The sequence below is a fragment of the Schistocerca gregaria genome, chromosome 6, assembly GCF_023897955.1.
Source record: "Schistocerca gregaria isolate iqSchGreg1 chromosome 6, iqSchGreg1.2, whole genome shotgun sequence".
NCBI classification, from domain to species: domain Eukaryota; kingdom Metazoa; phylum Arthropoda; class Insecta; order Orthoptera; family Acrididae; genus Schistocerca; species Schistocerca gregaria.
In genome coordinates, this window is record NC_064925.1 from 324,340,536 (window position 1) to 324,357,315 (window position 16,780).

The following is a 16,780-nucleotide window of genomic DNA, read 5'->3' on the forward strand; positions in this document are numbered from 1 at the left end:
AAGGTTGCAGGAAGCTGTTGCTTCTACTGAATCTTGATCTCCTTTCATCTGTCCTGTTTCATCAATGTGATAATGTATAGCAGCAAAGCCCAAAACTTGGATTACTCTCCTGCCTTCCTCATGGAAGTAAGTCTTCATCCAGCTGTGGAACAGCACACCCATTATCATTCATGAGGCTGCACAAAAAAAATTATATCAGCTATGAAACAGTCAAGCATTCTAATATCAAATGCACATTTGTCATACTTAACCATGTCATTATACCAACATATCACCACCAAGGATAAAATGGGTTCATCATCAGGTTATCTTTTGGTAATATTGCTCCATTATCTAACAAAATTCATTCTTACTGTGAATTACGAGCTTCAGCTTCTCTGTAGAAAAATTTGATTAGTAATTCAAAAAGTACTTATTATCAACTAAGTTATTGTATTATCTGATTTTGTTGCTTTGGTGCAAACAATCTGACCTTGACAGACTGTAAAAGTATTTCAGTTGAACCCTGTGCTCTGGTTCTTTAGTACACTGTGCTCACATAGGTAAGGTGATGCCATTACATTGGTTGCCTCAAGCTGTAACATTTCATTTTCAAGATGGTGTAGATATATTTTTGCCAATTCAGTATGAGATCCACAAGGAAAGTAGTGGTAATTTCACATTAACACACAAAACACCTGATTCATTCACAAATGGAACACCTAGAGTAACTTCTTATATGGCAGGTTCATTATTCCGTCTTAACAAGTTGCTCCAGAGGTTTTTACAGATGCCGTCTCTCTCTGAACATGTCTACACTCAAAAATTCCACCATTTCTGAGAAGCTTTCCAACAAGTAAGTAATTGCTCTGTCTTTGTAGTAAATTTTCGATGTTTCCTATTTAACCAAGTTGAAACACATTTCATTCAACCTAGCAATAGCCTAGTATACAAGTGTTTCATACATTCCAGCTAGTTTATCAGTGAAACATGGCACCTGCCCCAAATTTTATTCATGGCAGATTTGGTATGAAATGACACCAGTTGGACTTATTGAAGCTAGTTTCAAAGGTTTTTGTGCCTTGTGATGAAAACACCAGTCACATGTTTCTGCACCAGATTCATCTCTGTTAGACCAAGATATTCTTGCTGTTCTGTAAACATGCTAAGGTACTTCTCATTTTCACTAGTACTGCACCAGTAAGACAGTACTTGGCAGAGTGAAGACACTGGAAAGCATTTTATCTGTACATCTTTACTCATTGTTGTTGTCATTTTTTATGGGATCTGTGATACTGACAAGTGTTCAGTAAGATCTGAGAGAGATTTATATGAGAATACTCTATCTCTTCCACCGTGTTTTCCCTCTGCCATACAAATCATGCCAAAAAAATATTTAAAATAGAGTACCAAAAGAAATATTTCAAAATATTGTGTTCAGGAAACATGCAAGGACTTCATTCTTACAGAAATTTGGTGCTCATCTTGAAACACAATATTATTTAAACGTATTTATTCCAGTATTCACAGGTTCACAGGACTTTATTCCTGACACTACATATTTCTATATTTTAAAATATTCCATTTTTGACATAAAATTACTTGATATCAAGGCTTCCTGGAAAGGAAATCAAATTCAACAACTGCTGCTCATTCATTCTCGTTATAGGAAGATTTTTCACACAACCTTATTAAATTTCAACATTATTAATCTCCATTCTTAGCTCAAACAAGAATATAAAGGCATTTTAACACAATCATTTAAAAATAGGACATCTTATGTTTACAACAATGCTGATTGTTGTCAAGTTGATTACCATATCAATGAAATAATAAAATTGTCTATGATACACTTAGTTTCAAACATCATTGGATTACAATTTAAATGAACTTCTTAGGTCGAAACATTACTAAAGACAAACCACTCAATTATTGAGTATTTACATTAAAAATTAAGAGTAAGTCTAATAGTCAAATGTTGACCAATAGCAATGTATATTACAAAAATCTCCTGTGAGGATTAACTCTAACTATAAAGATATACATCACTGTTATCAAATTTTGCGATGAGTACAAATGTGAAGATCTGAAGAAAGCCACAAAAAAGACCAGTAGCGATAACATGAGTATTATGAAATTGATACTTCCAAATTTTGTTTAATATACTGAAGAAGATCATGATTTTCCATTTTGTTTTATATATATACAGATGCTGATAAATATCAGGCATACCAAGGGAAGATTGAGGATGTACTTTTTTCAAATGTGAATTATTTTTCTAAATTCTACAAAGTATTATGTCATCTATTTTGTTGTAACTGATTTCATATCATTTGTTTACAGTTTTTGCATTACACTCCACAAATTCATGGATAAACAAAGTTATGTAGTCGCTTTCTGGCATCAGTTATGTCAATAAAGCATAACTTACACCAGTATATTTTTAGACTAATGGTAGCACAACTGATAAAAATTTCCATTTAACTGCTTTCAATCTGAATATATAATTAAAAAAGAGTGTTAGTGTTGTCACTGGAACTTATGAATTTTAGTATAAGGTTAACTCTCACAACACATACCAAATATTGTCCTAGAACAGCTTCAATAATTATTGAAATTAAAACAAACAACTTTACTATGCTCTCTCTCTCTCTCTCTCTCTCTCTCTCTCTCTCCCCCCCCCCCCCTCACACACACACACACACACACACACACACACACACACACACACACACACACACACACACACACACACGTGTGTGTGTACATGTGACTCAAACCATATGACTCAAACCATACCTATAATACTGCCACAAAAGTCTAATACAGCTCACTGTACCACATCTCTAATTCCTTTGTGCCATTATAGTACAACTTCATACAATCATACAATAAACTAATAACATGAAGTGGTCAATACGAAATTCATTCCATAAGTAATATGTATGCTGCAAATAATGATCCTTTACAAACTAAATTTCGTTTTTCAACCATTTTCATAACTGCAATATGGACTTACGAAAATTTCTGCATGCTGTTGTGTTTTAGTCATGCATCATGAACAATATATCTGTTGACTATTGTATGTGTCTATTGACTGGAATAAAGTTGGCAATATTGATGAAAATGGTTAGTTGATTACATGACTGTGGTTTAATACTATAATTTTTGATATATCCAAAACATATGTTCTGAAATTAATGCATCAATTTATATAGCAAAGTAAGGAAGTTTTTCATTACTACATGGAAACAAAACTTGTGTTACACTACCAAAAGAGATTTCTCCCCTGAGTAAGGAAATCCAAGGTGAACTGCATTGAAAAAATGTGTAAAAGAATTACAACAGTTAAATCTTTCTTGGTAGATGCAGAGTTCTATTAAATACAGCACAGGATGAACAAACATGACACCATAGCAGCAACATTTAAAACAATTTAGTAACTGTGAAAATAGTAACTATCAAAACTAGGCCACTGAAAGATAAAAAAAAAAAAATTATCACAGCTTTCCCCTCACACAAGATCGTTTGAAAGGCACTACAAGTAAATCTAATTTTTTCAGCAAGGAAGGCTCTCAAAATTTAGCATATTTTGAAGTATTTATTGATCTGTGCTAGACGCACTGATGGATGAAAATATAAAGGTGTTAAAATTTTGTTACAATATCTTAAAAGTGCTTTACATTTTACAGTCACTTAGGTGAAACTCCTGTGCACAAATATGGCACTCCATAGTGCACTGAAGTCACTGTTAATCCATCACAAGGCCAGTACCAGTAAAAGAATCAGTTCACTTTCTTAACAGACTCACATAAATGAGAGATTCAGAACATAGTGTGTGCATGCACTGGGGTAAAGTTGTAGTATACATGTACAGAGAGCACTGCAGCCACTAGAAAATTTCTGGTGTATTCAATCTGGAAGACAAGACTGTAGTGGACACAATATAAAAAGCATGAGCCCTCACTGAAAGTACAGGACTAGTCCAGTGTAGTGGATAGTAAACTACAAGTATGAAGTAATATGCTTATTTAAAAATGGAGGAGCAATTCCTTAAAAAACATTCCAGCATCGAATGCCGCAGCTAGCTTTTCCACCTTGACCCTGTACATCTTCAGTTCAGTGACCACCTTTATTGCGTTCATTTTGCTGCTGAAGCAGGTATGGAGCAAATGCAAAACACACTTCATGCTTTCTGTGTTCCACACACAAATACATTTCTGCGGCACTGCCACGCACATTTTCCCCTCATTCACATACACATTATGTCATAAAAAGCCCAACTGTCCTTCCACTAAAGTGTCCAGTGATAGTGTTCCTCCTGCAACCTCATAAAACGTGAGTTGCAACAGAGATCGCTGTCAGAGTCACTGAACACCAGACCCATCACTGGTAATTGGAGACGTGGAGCTTATTTTGCAGCAATGAAAAGTGCTGTGTGCTGGTCCGTGAGCAACGGGAAGAGTCACGCACACATGACACGTCTCCCCACTGGCGCGAGAGCATCACTGGCCTGCGGTGGACGAGTTCCCCCCAATGGTGGTGTCTGCACGGTAGGATGATGACGACAGGTTGGAGCTGCCAGTCACAGAGGCAGTGGGGGCGATGGAGGCAGCAACAGCGTCCTCCTGGTAGTCGGCGAGTCGCAGTGGGCCCCTGGCGACCCCCGGGGGTGGCCGTCATCACAGCCTCTTGACAGAGAGCCGCCACTGCTGCGAGGGTGCACGGGAGTCGCAGCGTTCGACGGTGAGACCGCGGGATGCGTGGTCCCTCGAGTCCAGGCACAGGCTGAGGCGCGCGTGCTTGATCAGTCCCGGGTTGTCCACCTGGTGCCAACGCTGCAACAACAACACAGCAAGGTCAGCATCGAGCTGTATCTACCACTCGCTGGATCTATGCACCAGAATTAAGGGGCTGGACCTAACTGAAAACTTCGTAAATCCAAGACCACATAAATATGGTTGTTGTTGTTGTCTTCAGTCCTGAGACGGGTTTGATGCAGCTCTCCATGCTACTCTATCCTGTGCAAGCTTCTTCATCTCCCAGTACCTACTGCAAACTACATCCTTCTGAATCTGCTTAGTGTATTCATCTCTTGCTCTCCCTCTATGATTTTTACCTTCCACGCTGCCCTCCAATGTTAAATTTGTGATCCCTTGATGCCTCAGAACATGTCCTACCAACCGGTCCATTCTTCTTGTCAAGTTGTGCCACAAACTCCTCCCCAATTCTATTCAATACCTCCTCATTAGTTATGTGATCTACCCATCTAATCTTCAGCATTCTTCTGTAGCACCACATTTAGAAAGCTTCTATTCTCTTCTTGTCCAAACTATTTATCGTCTATGTTTCACTTCCATACATGGCTACACTCCATACAAATACTTTCAGAAACGACTTCCTGACACTTAAATCTATACTCGATGGTAACAAATTTTTCTTGTTCAGAAACACTTTCCTTGCCATTGCCAGTCTACATTTTATATCCTTCCTACTTTGACCATCATCAGTTATTTTGCTCCCCAAATAGCGAAACTCCTTTATTACTTTAAGTGTCTAATTTCCTAATCTAATTCCTCAGCATCACCCGACTTAATCTGACTACAATCCATTAACCTCGTTTTGCTTTTGTTGATGTTCATCTTATACCCTCCTTTCAAGACACTGTCCATTCCTTTCAACTGCTCTTCCAAGTCCTTTTCTGTCTCTGACAGAATTACAATGTCATCGGCAAACCTCAACGCTTTCATTTCTTCTCCATGAACTTTAATACCTACTCCGAATTTTTCTTTTGTTTCCTTTACTGCTTTCTCAATATACAGATTGAACAACATCGGGGACAGGCTACAACGCTGTCTCACTCCCTTAACAACCGCTGCTTCCCTTTCATGCCCCTCGACTCTTATAACTGCCATCTGGTTTCTGTAAATAGCCTTTCGCTCCCTGTATTTTACCCCTGGCACCTTTAGAATCTGAAAGAGTATTCCAGTCAACGGGGTGTTGCAAAAAGAATGTCCTGATTATGGACGGTAATAATTACGAAGCATGGGACGTGCCGGGAAGGAAATGGGTGTCCTTTGAATTGGCGTGGCCTAGAGTTTCAGCTAATTACCGTTAGATTTTGTCTGCCAGAAGTAAGATGGCGTCCGCTCGAGAGAAGGCGTTCTGTGTGCTGCAGTTTGCAAAGAATGAGTCAGCGATTTCGGTCAGTGTGATTTTCGTCGGCGTCCTGGCACTGATCCGCTTGCACCCAGTACATCTGTCAATGGCATCGGCAATTTGAAGACACAGGATGCTTGTGCAAAGGTAACAGTCCAGGTCGACTTCGCACTTCTGATAACATAGTGGAAAGAACTCGGCGAACGTTTTAGTGGAGTCCATCAGTGCCTGCTCGCCTCACAAGCAGAGAACTGACAATGCCTCGTACGACTATCTGTGTTAAGACATCGTTTGGTCTATAAACCATACAAAATGCAATTAGTGCAAGCTCTATGGGCTGGTGATAAAAGGAAACGGGCTGACTTCAACAATGTTCCACTAGATGACATGGAAGACGACACGTTATTATCACTGTTAATTTTGTTATGAAGCAATATTTCATGTTAGCGGTAAAATAAACTGCCATAACGTGTACCTGTGGTGACTTCAGAACCGTCATGGCATTATTGAACACGAAAGAGACTCATCTTCATTGAACGTTTCTTGTGCCATTTCTCGAGAAAAGTGTATGGTCCCTCCTGTTTTGAGGAAAACACAGTGACTGGAATGAGCTTTCTGCAAATGCTGGAGAATTAGCTTTTCCACAATTTCAGGAGGACTCCAGTGAATTCATTTTCCAACCGGATGGAGCTGCATCGTACTGGCCCAACACGTACGTCAGTTTCTCAACGATACTCTGCCTCAGCGCTGAATAGGGAACAGCTCTGCATTCGTGGCCACGAAGATCGCCTGTTATTATGCGATTCTTCTTGGGAGGATATGCGAAGTGTTCATCTCTCCTTTACCTCGAGACACAGAAGACGTGAAGAACACAATAACAGCCGCCATAACTCCTGTAGAAGCAGATGCATTGTGTAAAGTTTACGACAAATTTAGCTATTGTCTAAATGTTGTTCATGCTGCTGGTAGTGGACACATTAAGCATTTGTAATGGCATATCTAAACTTCTGAGACTTTATGGCTATTTTGCGGTGCATCCCGTGTTTGTAGTATGTTTTCACTAATAAGTACAGGTTATTCATAATTTTGATTTGCAGCTCCCTGTATGGGCTGTGTTTGCAGTTAAAATTGTTGTATGTGTGGTCCACCAGTTATGCAAAAACGGTGTTTTGCATAACTGGCGGACCTCACATCCAACAATAATAAATACGGAGTTTTGAAATCAGATCATTCTTTTCGAAACGCCTTGTATTTCTTTATTTTCAACAAACGGTTTCGACAGACTTTGCTGTCATCTACAGGTCTTCAAAAATTTTGTTGCAAAATGTGTTCTTTGTGATTAGGAACGTCATGCCAAGTTGTTATGTCAGTGTATAAAATGTAGCACATTATACAAAAATTTGTCACATACAAAACTTTTACAATCAAAACTCACCTAGTACACACGGCCATATGTAGCGCTGATTCTTACGTCATAAAAAACACAGTGTACAATAAAACGCACAAAGTCACATCTGTTTTCGTTAGCCTGACATGTTCCATCCCTTTATGATTCACATTGGACGGCATATTTGGTACTTTTTTCTTTTCTGACGAATCTTTGTATTATGTGCAAAATTCTACCGCAAACACTTAACTTCGCATGAAGTTCCGATTTACATTTTGTAACAAAAATTTTGAAGACCTAAAGATAACAGCAAAGTCTGTCGAAACCAATAGCTGAAAATAAGGAAAGATTTATGCAATCTTGGCTTTAGGAAGTATTTTACCATGTAAGACGGATCGCTCCTTCACATTTCTTTTTTTCCCCTTAAAATGTTTTCTGGAATGTCTACTTTATGTAGTGTTCATCTGAAGTTCGCCAGAAATTATGTTATCAAGTTACCAGCCATGAAAAAGGAAGTTTTCGATACCGTACGTCCAGCGTATGAAGAGTTGAGCCACACTGGCTTGCTGGAACTGTGACCGAGAACCAACATTAAAAATGCTAACGGATGTTTTAACGCTTGCCTCTGGTCGGTGTCTCCGAAAACCATTCCCGAGCGGGGAAAAAATAACTGGCACCGCGGCTAATGTAGCAGCATGTAGTTTCATTGACGGCCTAACAGAGATAGTGGAAATTAAGAAAGTGCTCGAACGTGACAATCGGTAGCCTGTTACAACATGTGCAGAAAATCTGACGAAAAGTGTATCGAATGAGCTGAACAGCAGATTACAGAGCTGCCAAGCTGCCGCAGATCACCCACGGCAACGGATAAGATGGAGGTGGACCACTTCCAGGATCTGGAAGGATCGCTGTATGGGGAAGGGATATTACTGAGCCTTTCTGGTCTGCTTCGGAAAGAAAGGTGTGTGATCGCTGTCTATTTCCATTACCGTTAACTGAACGTGTCACTATTTTGCAGGGAGAATTATATAAGATTTCGTATTAGCCATTCCGAGACGACTGGAAGCTCTTTTGAGTGCCCAAACCGTATTAGGCATGGCGACGTAGTCTTGGTGTTCCCATATTTCTGTTCTACCACTTATGAAGACTATATCCAAAGTTAGATATCTGGTAAGGGCTGATGTGTAACCTGAGAAACGGGCTATGTTACTTTTCAGTGACGATCACCACGGCATCAGTGAAGATGTGCTGTCCTCATACGCCATACACCTCAGCATCTGGCTAATTTATTTCAGCAGCATGTTCCCCTACCCCAAGTGCACTGCAAGTAGAGTGCGCTTTTAATGTACAGGCCAGTGGATGGGAAGAGTTAGACCATTACATGTCCAGCACATTCCCCATGCATAATGCACGTAATTCTTCTGATGGATTGCCATCAAGGTTTGCGTTTACCCACCAACGTTCGCGATTGCCAAGTCCTCAGCGACTGAATAGTGACGTCATCAGCATCATCAATTCTGAGATCCTATAGCGGATTTAGTTGAAGAAATGTGTACCATATTGAATATTCCTCGTGAATATTCCTCGTAACTGAAGATCTTAATGGTAAAAGAAATTTATAAGGCTACAAATAGTGCTCACGATGGCTGGAAAAGTGATTTGACGTGCATCATACTTCGCGGGATACGTCGACGGAAACGTGTGACAACCATCATTTTGGACTCACCTGTGTGTCTAGGTCGTCGCACACCTTCATGAGCAGCGGCGCGCCTCGCTTGTAGTCCGACAGCGTGAGGCACACGTCGTAGTGTTTGAGGTAGCCCTCGTTCGTCAACGACCACTCCTGTAACAAATAGTAGCAACGCTTAGGAAGTTAATAGTGTAAGGTGGTTGGAAAATATTTACACGACGTTCCATTCCTCACAAACAACGGATCCTTATGTAATACAGCTGCTTCTCTTCAGCTGAAATTTTTAAAATTGTTCCAATGGTTTGCCTTACTCGCTTGGTCCCGCACTATAAGGTTAACAGTTTTTGCTCCGTAAGACCATACCCGATTATTTGGTCTCTCCTATACGATAAATGATTATCCAGTACAAAAGTGCAAGCAGCAAAATTTAATAAGAATGTAAGTGCAGCACGCTAAAGAATGTTACACTCCCAAGCGACGGCGTCAGTTGATACCTCAAATGGTTTCTGTGACGATCGTCACATGGCAACGAGGAAAAAAATCACGGGCTCACAAACAAAGAAGGAACGATATCCAAGGTTTGTTTTCCCGTGTTAGAAGAAAATGAAGTCCACGTTCTAAATTCTCTTCTCTTCCTGAAAAGTGTGTGTGCGTTTTATTACTTAATTAGCGGAGTACCCGGTGTTGCTGGCATATGTATTTATTGGAATCTATTAGTCAATCTCCTCCTCTTCCCTTCCTCCGTCCAGTTCCTCTTGTCCCAATGGCCTCCCATTCGGGAGTACGACGGTTCAAACCCGCGTCCGGCCATCCTCATTAATGTTTTCCGTGATTTCCCTAAATAACTTGAGGCAAATGCCGAGATGTTTCATTTTGACAGGCACGGCCAACTTACTTCCATCCCGCTGTTCGGTCCCTCCCCCAAATGAACCCACCAACCTGCTTCCCCTCTCTCTGTCCATCTCTCCCTCCAACTTTATCTGTCCCCTCTCACTTTCTCTCTACAATTTCTTTTTTCTCTTCATCTCCTTCCCTCTCCATTTCCTGCTTCCCCTCTCTCTGTCAAATTCCTCCTCTCCTATTTGGGTCTCTTCCGTCTTCCCCTCTATATCTTCACCTCCTCTTCCCCCACCCTTCTATGTCCACCACCGACACACCAATAGAAGGTTGGTGGTTCTTACCCCCGCAGTATTCCCTTCCAGACAAAGCAATATGCGTATAAAATTCGATGTGAATTGATGCAGTATTTAGGAGGAGATTCGTACTCACAGGTTCACCCGTGTAGGCACACGTCGCATATATTTAACATATTTCACCTATATCTTTAGCGAATTTCGGCCCAGCAATTTCTTTTGCATGCAGCTCGGTGTTTATGACGTCTTATCTTCTGAACAACATGGAGGGGGAGGGAGGGGGGATGTCAGAGAGAAAAAGTTTTAGAGAGTTGAAATCACATATAAAGTGACTAAATGCTCTCCATCTGAAATAATGGATGAATAATATTGAGGTATTCTCGCATTCTATGCAACTCTCTTCGTCACCTGCACCCCTTTGAGACGTGAGTGATTCTCACCTGCCAAGAGTTTCTTTCCGGTTTGGGCGGGATACGTGTGCCAAGTCTTTGTAACATTGATCCAGTAGTTTAGGACAAAATTTAGAACGAACATAGTACATATCTATGTTTATTTTTGCAATGTGTATGGACTGTACTTCAGCTTTTTTCTGTGCCAACCTCATCATCTCTGTCTACGACACACTCTGGTCCCATATAAGCCATTCGCTATTTGTCAACACGTTCCGTTTTCCTGCCCTTCTTATATTTTTATCCACAGATTCATTTCCTTGTCGGTTATGTAGACATTATTCTCAGTACTTATCCATTTAATTTACAACACCCTTCTCTCCAGTAGGGCCTATCTTTCATGCCAGTGAACTTCTTTTCCCGATGAGTGCCCTCTTCTCCTATGTTGCTATGCTTCTTATACCCTTCTTGATTCGTCATTCGTGAGTCATTTTGCTTCATAGGTAACAGAATTCCTTCACCTCGTCTATTACGTGATCCTCAGTATTGATATTAAGCTTATAGACCAACTCCTTTCCTTCGGGCAGCTGTGCCTGTGGTTAGAAACGCTCCCTATGTACTCGAAAAAACGCTGCTAGCAATACCAAACTTCTGGGCAACACTTGTCGCATTTCCTGCTTCTGACATTACCCGATGATTCTTCCCCGTGTGAAGTCACCCATATGTTATCTCCGGACCATTTTGTAATAAAAAACACCATCAAAATGTACCGTAACTGCTCGCTGGTTGACATACGTCGTATTTTCTGCCTCGCATTGTGGGGCCACCCCGATTTGGCGCTATAGTCGCGCTGACCTCACGTGATGTACAGCTTTCTCGGAGATCTCTGGCAAATTAATCCTACAATTTCATTCATTTCCACCGACTATTTAATATATTATGTTACTTTATCTCTCTCATCCTTAAGATTGCAGGGCAGTGTACGTGCCACATCCACAGCAGCTGGTAAAATAAAGTCTTCCGCTATGGTGTGAGATTTCTTGTTCTTTGCTACACGGTAGACAACTTCGTAAGATTGAAGAAGAACCCACGTAGAAATCGCGCTTGTTAAGTGAAAGTACTTCTTTTTAACTTGCGGTAAAAGTATTCAAGCGTTTTTGTTTATCAAACTACCGTGATTTTACTCAAAATGTCGTTTCACTTGCTTGCGTAATCAGCCTCAGTCCATTTCCCATTCCCCTTTCACTCATCCCTACATCCAATATTGACCGCACATCCAGAACATTTCGGATCAGACTGCAGCAATTCCAGCAGTCCAGCTTCAATCCGCCTCCAGTAACTTGCTCACCAGGGCCCAAAAGTGCCAAGTGATGAATGGTGGTCACTTTCCACATCTACTACATTAGTACTGTATTGCCTTTCCTCTGTTGGAACTCTCCGGGCCACTTTTATTTGCCCCACCCTGTACAAAGCTGAGAAGCTCCTGGGAGTAGTGACGCACAATCTGAAAACCCCTGGTCTAGGTTCGCCTGCAGTTAGGCTTTCCGGCTACGCGGCAGCGCTCACCTGGTTGCCGCCCGAGTTGTGGCAGGCGTAGAGGCCAGCGCCGTCGTCGAGCACGTGGCCCAGCGTGTCGAGGCAGAGGGCGCCCTGCTGCAGGCTGCTGCGCGACGCTGGCGAGGAGCCGGGCAGGCGCAGCTGCGGGTACACGTGTTGCAGGTACCACTTGAAGGGCCGGCACTGCAGGCGCTGCCGCAGCTCCAGCCGGTCGTCCACGCTGCAAAACCGACACTCCTCAGCGAGACTCACACAACGCTTGGTTCTAATTAAACTGCAGCTACTCACTGTGGTCCAGTGTAGCCTGTAATTATCGCATGGCAGCGAAATTTGATAGGTTTTCTAATGCATTAATGCCGAGCACGTTTATCCTGGTAACAAATTAGATACAGTTTTGGCCACCAGGTACCAATGCAAGAAAGACAGATGTGTTTCCATATGTAATGGGTTAGGAAAGAGATGTGGGGAGAAAAGATGAAACAAGTGAAGAAGACATAACGTTTATTTTCATTATTAACCGCCACTTACAGAATTTGTTCAATACGAACACTGGAGATGTCGACGACATGCTGTACAGCGCCAGCAGATTACCTTCAGATCCATGTTGGGAAAAGAAAAGAAAGAGACGATAAAATATAAATTACGTTAAGCGTAACATTACAGGTAATACCATCAAATGTACCACAGATAATATCAAAACATCACGAACACACTATACCTGGCGCCACAGCGCGCAGTTTGTCAACAGTGATATAAACGACATAAAACTAACGTTTAAGTACACAAGGTGCAATAGGACAAAAATTGTATTGTGACTCATGTGAGATATGCACAAGTCATAAGGGAGTACGTTGATACAATATAGGACATTCTTGCATAGCAAGATAAAAATAGTTAATAAAATTTTAAAAAAAAGTCGCTATAGCAAAAAGTTTCAGAATGTATGACGTGTTATAAATTAAACGATAAAATATTAGATATAGGAAAGAAAGTCACGGGAAATTGTATGTTATATATTTTTGTTATTTACTGTGAAAGTGTTTCCTGCACTCGTATTTTATTTTTTACCCTATAAAACGACTTTCATACTAAACGTATTAGCTCAACGTATTTTTTAATTTATAATCTTATAAATTATTTTCATTTTATTATGGAATAACTTCCATTGTAATGTATCAGTGGAGCGACTTATGACTTGCGGACATATCATGTGTCTCATCAGGCATTTCTTTCTGTACTGCTTCCTCTCTACTTTCTGGTTTATTTTACGTCATTGCCGGCCAGAGTGGCCGAGCGGTTCTCGACGCTTCAGTCTGCAACCGCGCGACCGCTACGTTCGCAGGTTCGAATCCTGGCTCGGGTATGGCTGTGTGTGATGTCCTTAGGTTAGTTAGGTTTAAGTAGTTCTAAGTTATAGGGGGCTGATGACCTCCGATGTTAAGTCCCATAGTGCTCAGAGCCATTTGAACAATTTTTTGTATTTTTCACCATAATCTCCGTTCAATACGACGACCTTACGTCATCTTTTACGTCATTGGCAACACTGTTGGCAAACTGCACCTTGTGGCGTCAGGTAAGTGTACCTTCATGATATTTTGATGTTATTTGTGGTATCTATGAAGGTATAGTTGGTAATGTTACAGTTATATAATTTTCATATTGTCGCCTCACCTTTCCTTCTCCCGGCTTAGATTTTATGATGATCTGCTGAGCCGATTGAAACAGGTAATCATTAGTAACAGAGACAGTGATCCAGACAGTCTTCAATCATTCATACAGTATAGCAACTGATATCACGCTCCCTGAGACTTGGTAGCAATTATTATCTACTTCGGTGTGCTTCTTCTTACTGGTTATCCGTAACCACAGAAAATCAGTACATTTTTTTCTGATAACAAACATTTGTAGATTAAAACTGAAGAAACTGCAAAAATGTGGGAAATTAAGGAGATGGGACCTGGATAAACTGAAAGAACCAGAGGTTGTACAGAGTCTCAGACAGAGCATAAGGGAACAATTGACATGAATAGGGGAAAGAAATACAGTAGAAGAAGAATGGGTAGCTCTGAGGGATGTAGTAGTGAAGGCAGCAGAGGATAAAGTAGGTACAAAGACGAGGGCTGCTAGAAATCCTTGGGTAACAGAAGAAATATTGAATTTAATTGATGAAAGGAGAAAATATAAAAATGCAGTAAATGAAGCAGGCAAAAAGGAATACAAACGTCTCAAAAATGAGATCGACAGGAAGTGCAAAATGGCTAAACAGGGATGGCTAGAGGCCAAATGTAAGGATGTAGAAGCTTATCTCACTAGGGGTAAGATAGATACTGCCTACAGGAAAATTAAAGAGACCTTTGGAGAGAAGAGAACCACGTGTATGAATATCAAGAGCTCAGATGACAGCCCAGTTCTAAGCAAAGAAGGGAAGGCAGAAAGGTGGAGGGAGTATATAGAAGGTTTATACAAGGGCGATGTACTTGAGGACAATATTATGGAAATAGAAGAGGATGTAGATGAAGATGAAATGGGAGATACGATACGGCGTGAAGAGTTTGACAGAGCACTGAAAGACCTGAGTCGAAACAAGGCCCCTGGAGTAGACAACATTCCATTAGAACTACTGACGGCCTTAGGAGAGCCAGTCATGACAAAACTCTACCAGCTGGTGAGCAAGATGTATGAGACAGGCGAAATACCCTCAGACTTCAAGAAGAATATAATAATTCCAATCCCAAAGAAAGCAGGTGCTGACAGATGTGAAAATTACCGAACTATCAGTTTAATAAGCCACGGCTGCAAAATACTAACGCGAATTCTTTACAGACGAATGGAAAAACTGGTAGATGCAGACCTCGGGGAGGATCAGTTTGGATTCCGTCGAAATGTTGGAACACGTGAGGCAATACTGACCTTACGACTTATCTTAGAAGAAAGATTAAGAAAAGGCAAACCTACGTTTCTAGCAATTGTAGACTTAGAGAAAGCTTTTGACAATGTTGACTGGAATACTCTTTTTCAAATTCTAAAGGTGGCAGGGGTAAAATACAGGGAGCGAAAGGCTATTTATAATTTGTACAGAAACCAGATGGCAGTAATAAGAGTCGAGGGGCATGAAAGGGAAGCAGTGATAGGGAAAGGAGTGAGACAGGGTTGTAGCCTCTCCCTGATGTTATTCAATCTGTATATTGAGCAAGCACTAAAGGAAACAAAAGAAAAATTTGGAGTAGGTATTAAAATTCATGGAGACGAAGTAAAAACTTTGAGGTTCGCCGATGACATTGTAATTCTGTCAGAGACGGCAAAGGACTTGGAAGAGCAGTTGAACGGAATGGACAGTGTCTTGAAAGGAGGATATAAGATGAACATTAACAAAAGCAAAACGAGGATAATGGAATGTAGTCAAATTAAATCGGGTGATGCTGAGGAAATTAGATTAGGAAATGAGACACTTAAAGTAGTAAAGGAGTTTTGCTATTTAGGAAGTAAAATAACTGATGATGGTCGAAGTAGAGAGGATATAAAATGTAGACTGGCAATGGCAAGGAAAGCGTTTCTGAAGAAGAGAAATTTGTTAACATCGAATATAGATTTATGTATCAGGAAGTCGTTTCTGAAAGTATTTGTTTGGAGTGTAGCCATGTATGGAAGTGAAACATGGACGATAACTAGTTTGGACAAGAAGAGAATAGAAGCTTTCGAAATGTGGTGCTACAGAAGAATACTGAAGATAAGGTGGATCGATCACGTAACTAATGAGGAGGTATTGAATAGGATTGGAGAGAAGAGAAGTTTGTGGCACAACTTGACTAGAAGAAGGGATCGGTTGGTAGGACATGTTTTGAGGCATCAAGGGATCACAAATTTAGCATTGGAGGGCAGCGTGGAGGGTAAAAATCGTAGAGGGAGACCAAGAGAGGAATACACTAAGCAGATTCAGAAGGATGTAGGCTGCAGTAGTTACTCAGAGATGAAGAAGCTTGCACAGGACAGAGTAGCATGGAGAGCTGCATCAAATCAGTCTTTCCACTGAAGACCACAGCAGCTAATGGATGGGGCGCTACGTGCGCGTTACAGGCTGGGAATTCAGATCGGCAGTGCAGCGTGTCCGGATGCCCAGGTCGTTAAGACAACCCTTCTAGAGACGCGGAGTATCCGTAATCGAGAACCAGTCCGGCACAAATTTTCAACCTTCACCATCTATTTGTTTCATTGCCTTTAGGCGCCTTGAGTACTGCTTCTCGTAATACTGTTTAAGATTTCCATCTCCACTTCTTTACTGAATATTGCTTTACCCGTTCAGTGTCCACATACATTCGTCTACCTTTTCCTCGGCTGCTCGTGGTAAGATTTCAGTCGAAGGGCACGTAAAATATTTACATGGGTGTACATTATGACCCATTCCTAAAGCTTAAAGAGCAATACAACAATTCCAGCGAAATACGGAGACGAGCGGCATCCAGATCGAATCTGCGTAGAGGACGAATGT

At 40.9% G+C, this 16,780-nt stretch overlaps 1 protein-coding gene across 1 annotated transcript in view; it reads right to left on the reverse strand.

The window, feature by feature from the left end:
• Positions 1-1,477: 1,477 nt before the first annotated feature.
• LOC126278177 (polypeptide N-acetylgalactosaminyltransferase 2) overlaps positions 1,478-16,780 on the reverse strand; it is a 1,159,679-nt gene continuing 1,144,376 nt past the window's right edge. The window contains exons 11-13 of the mRNA XM_049978078.1: positions 12,304-12,514; positions 9,252-9,368; positions 1,478-4,817 (exon numbers count right to left, since the gene is read on the reverse strand). Coding sequence (XP_049834035.1) covers positions 4,662-4,817; positions 9,252-9,368; positions 12,304-12,514 — 484 coding nt within the window. The 3' untranslated portion in view covers positions 1,478-4,661. The remainder of the gene's footprint in view (positions 4,818-9,251; positions 9,369-12,303; positions 12,515-16,780) is intronic.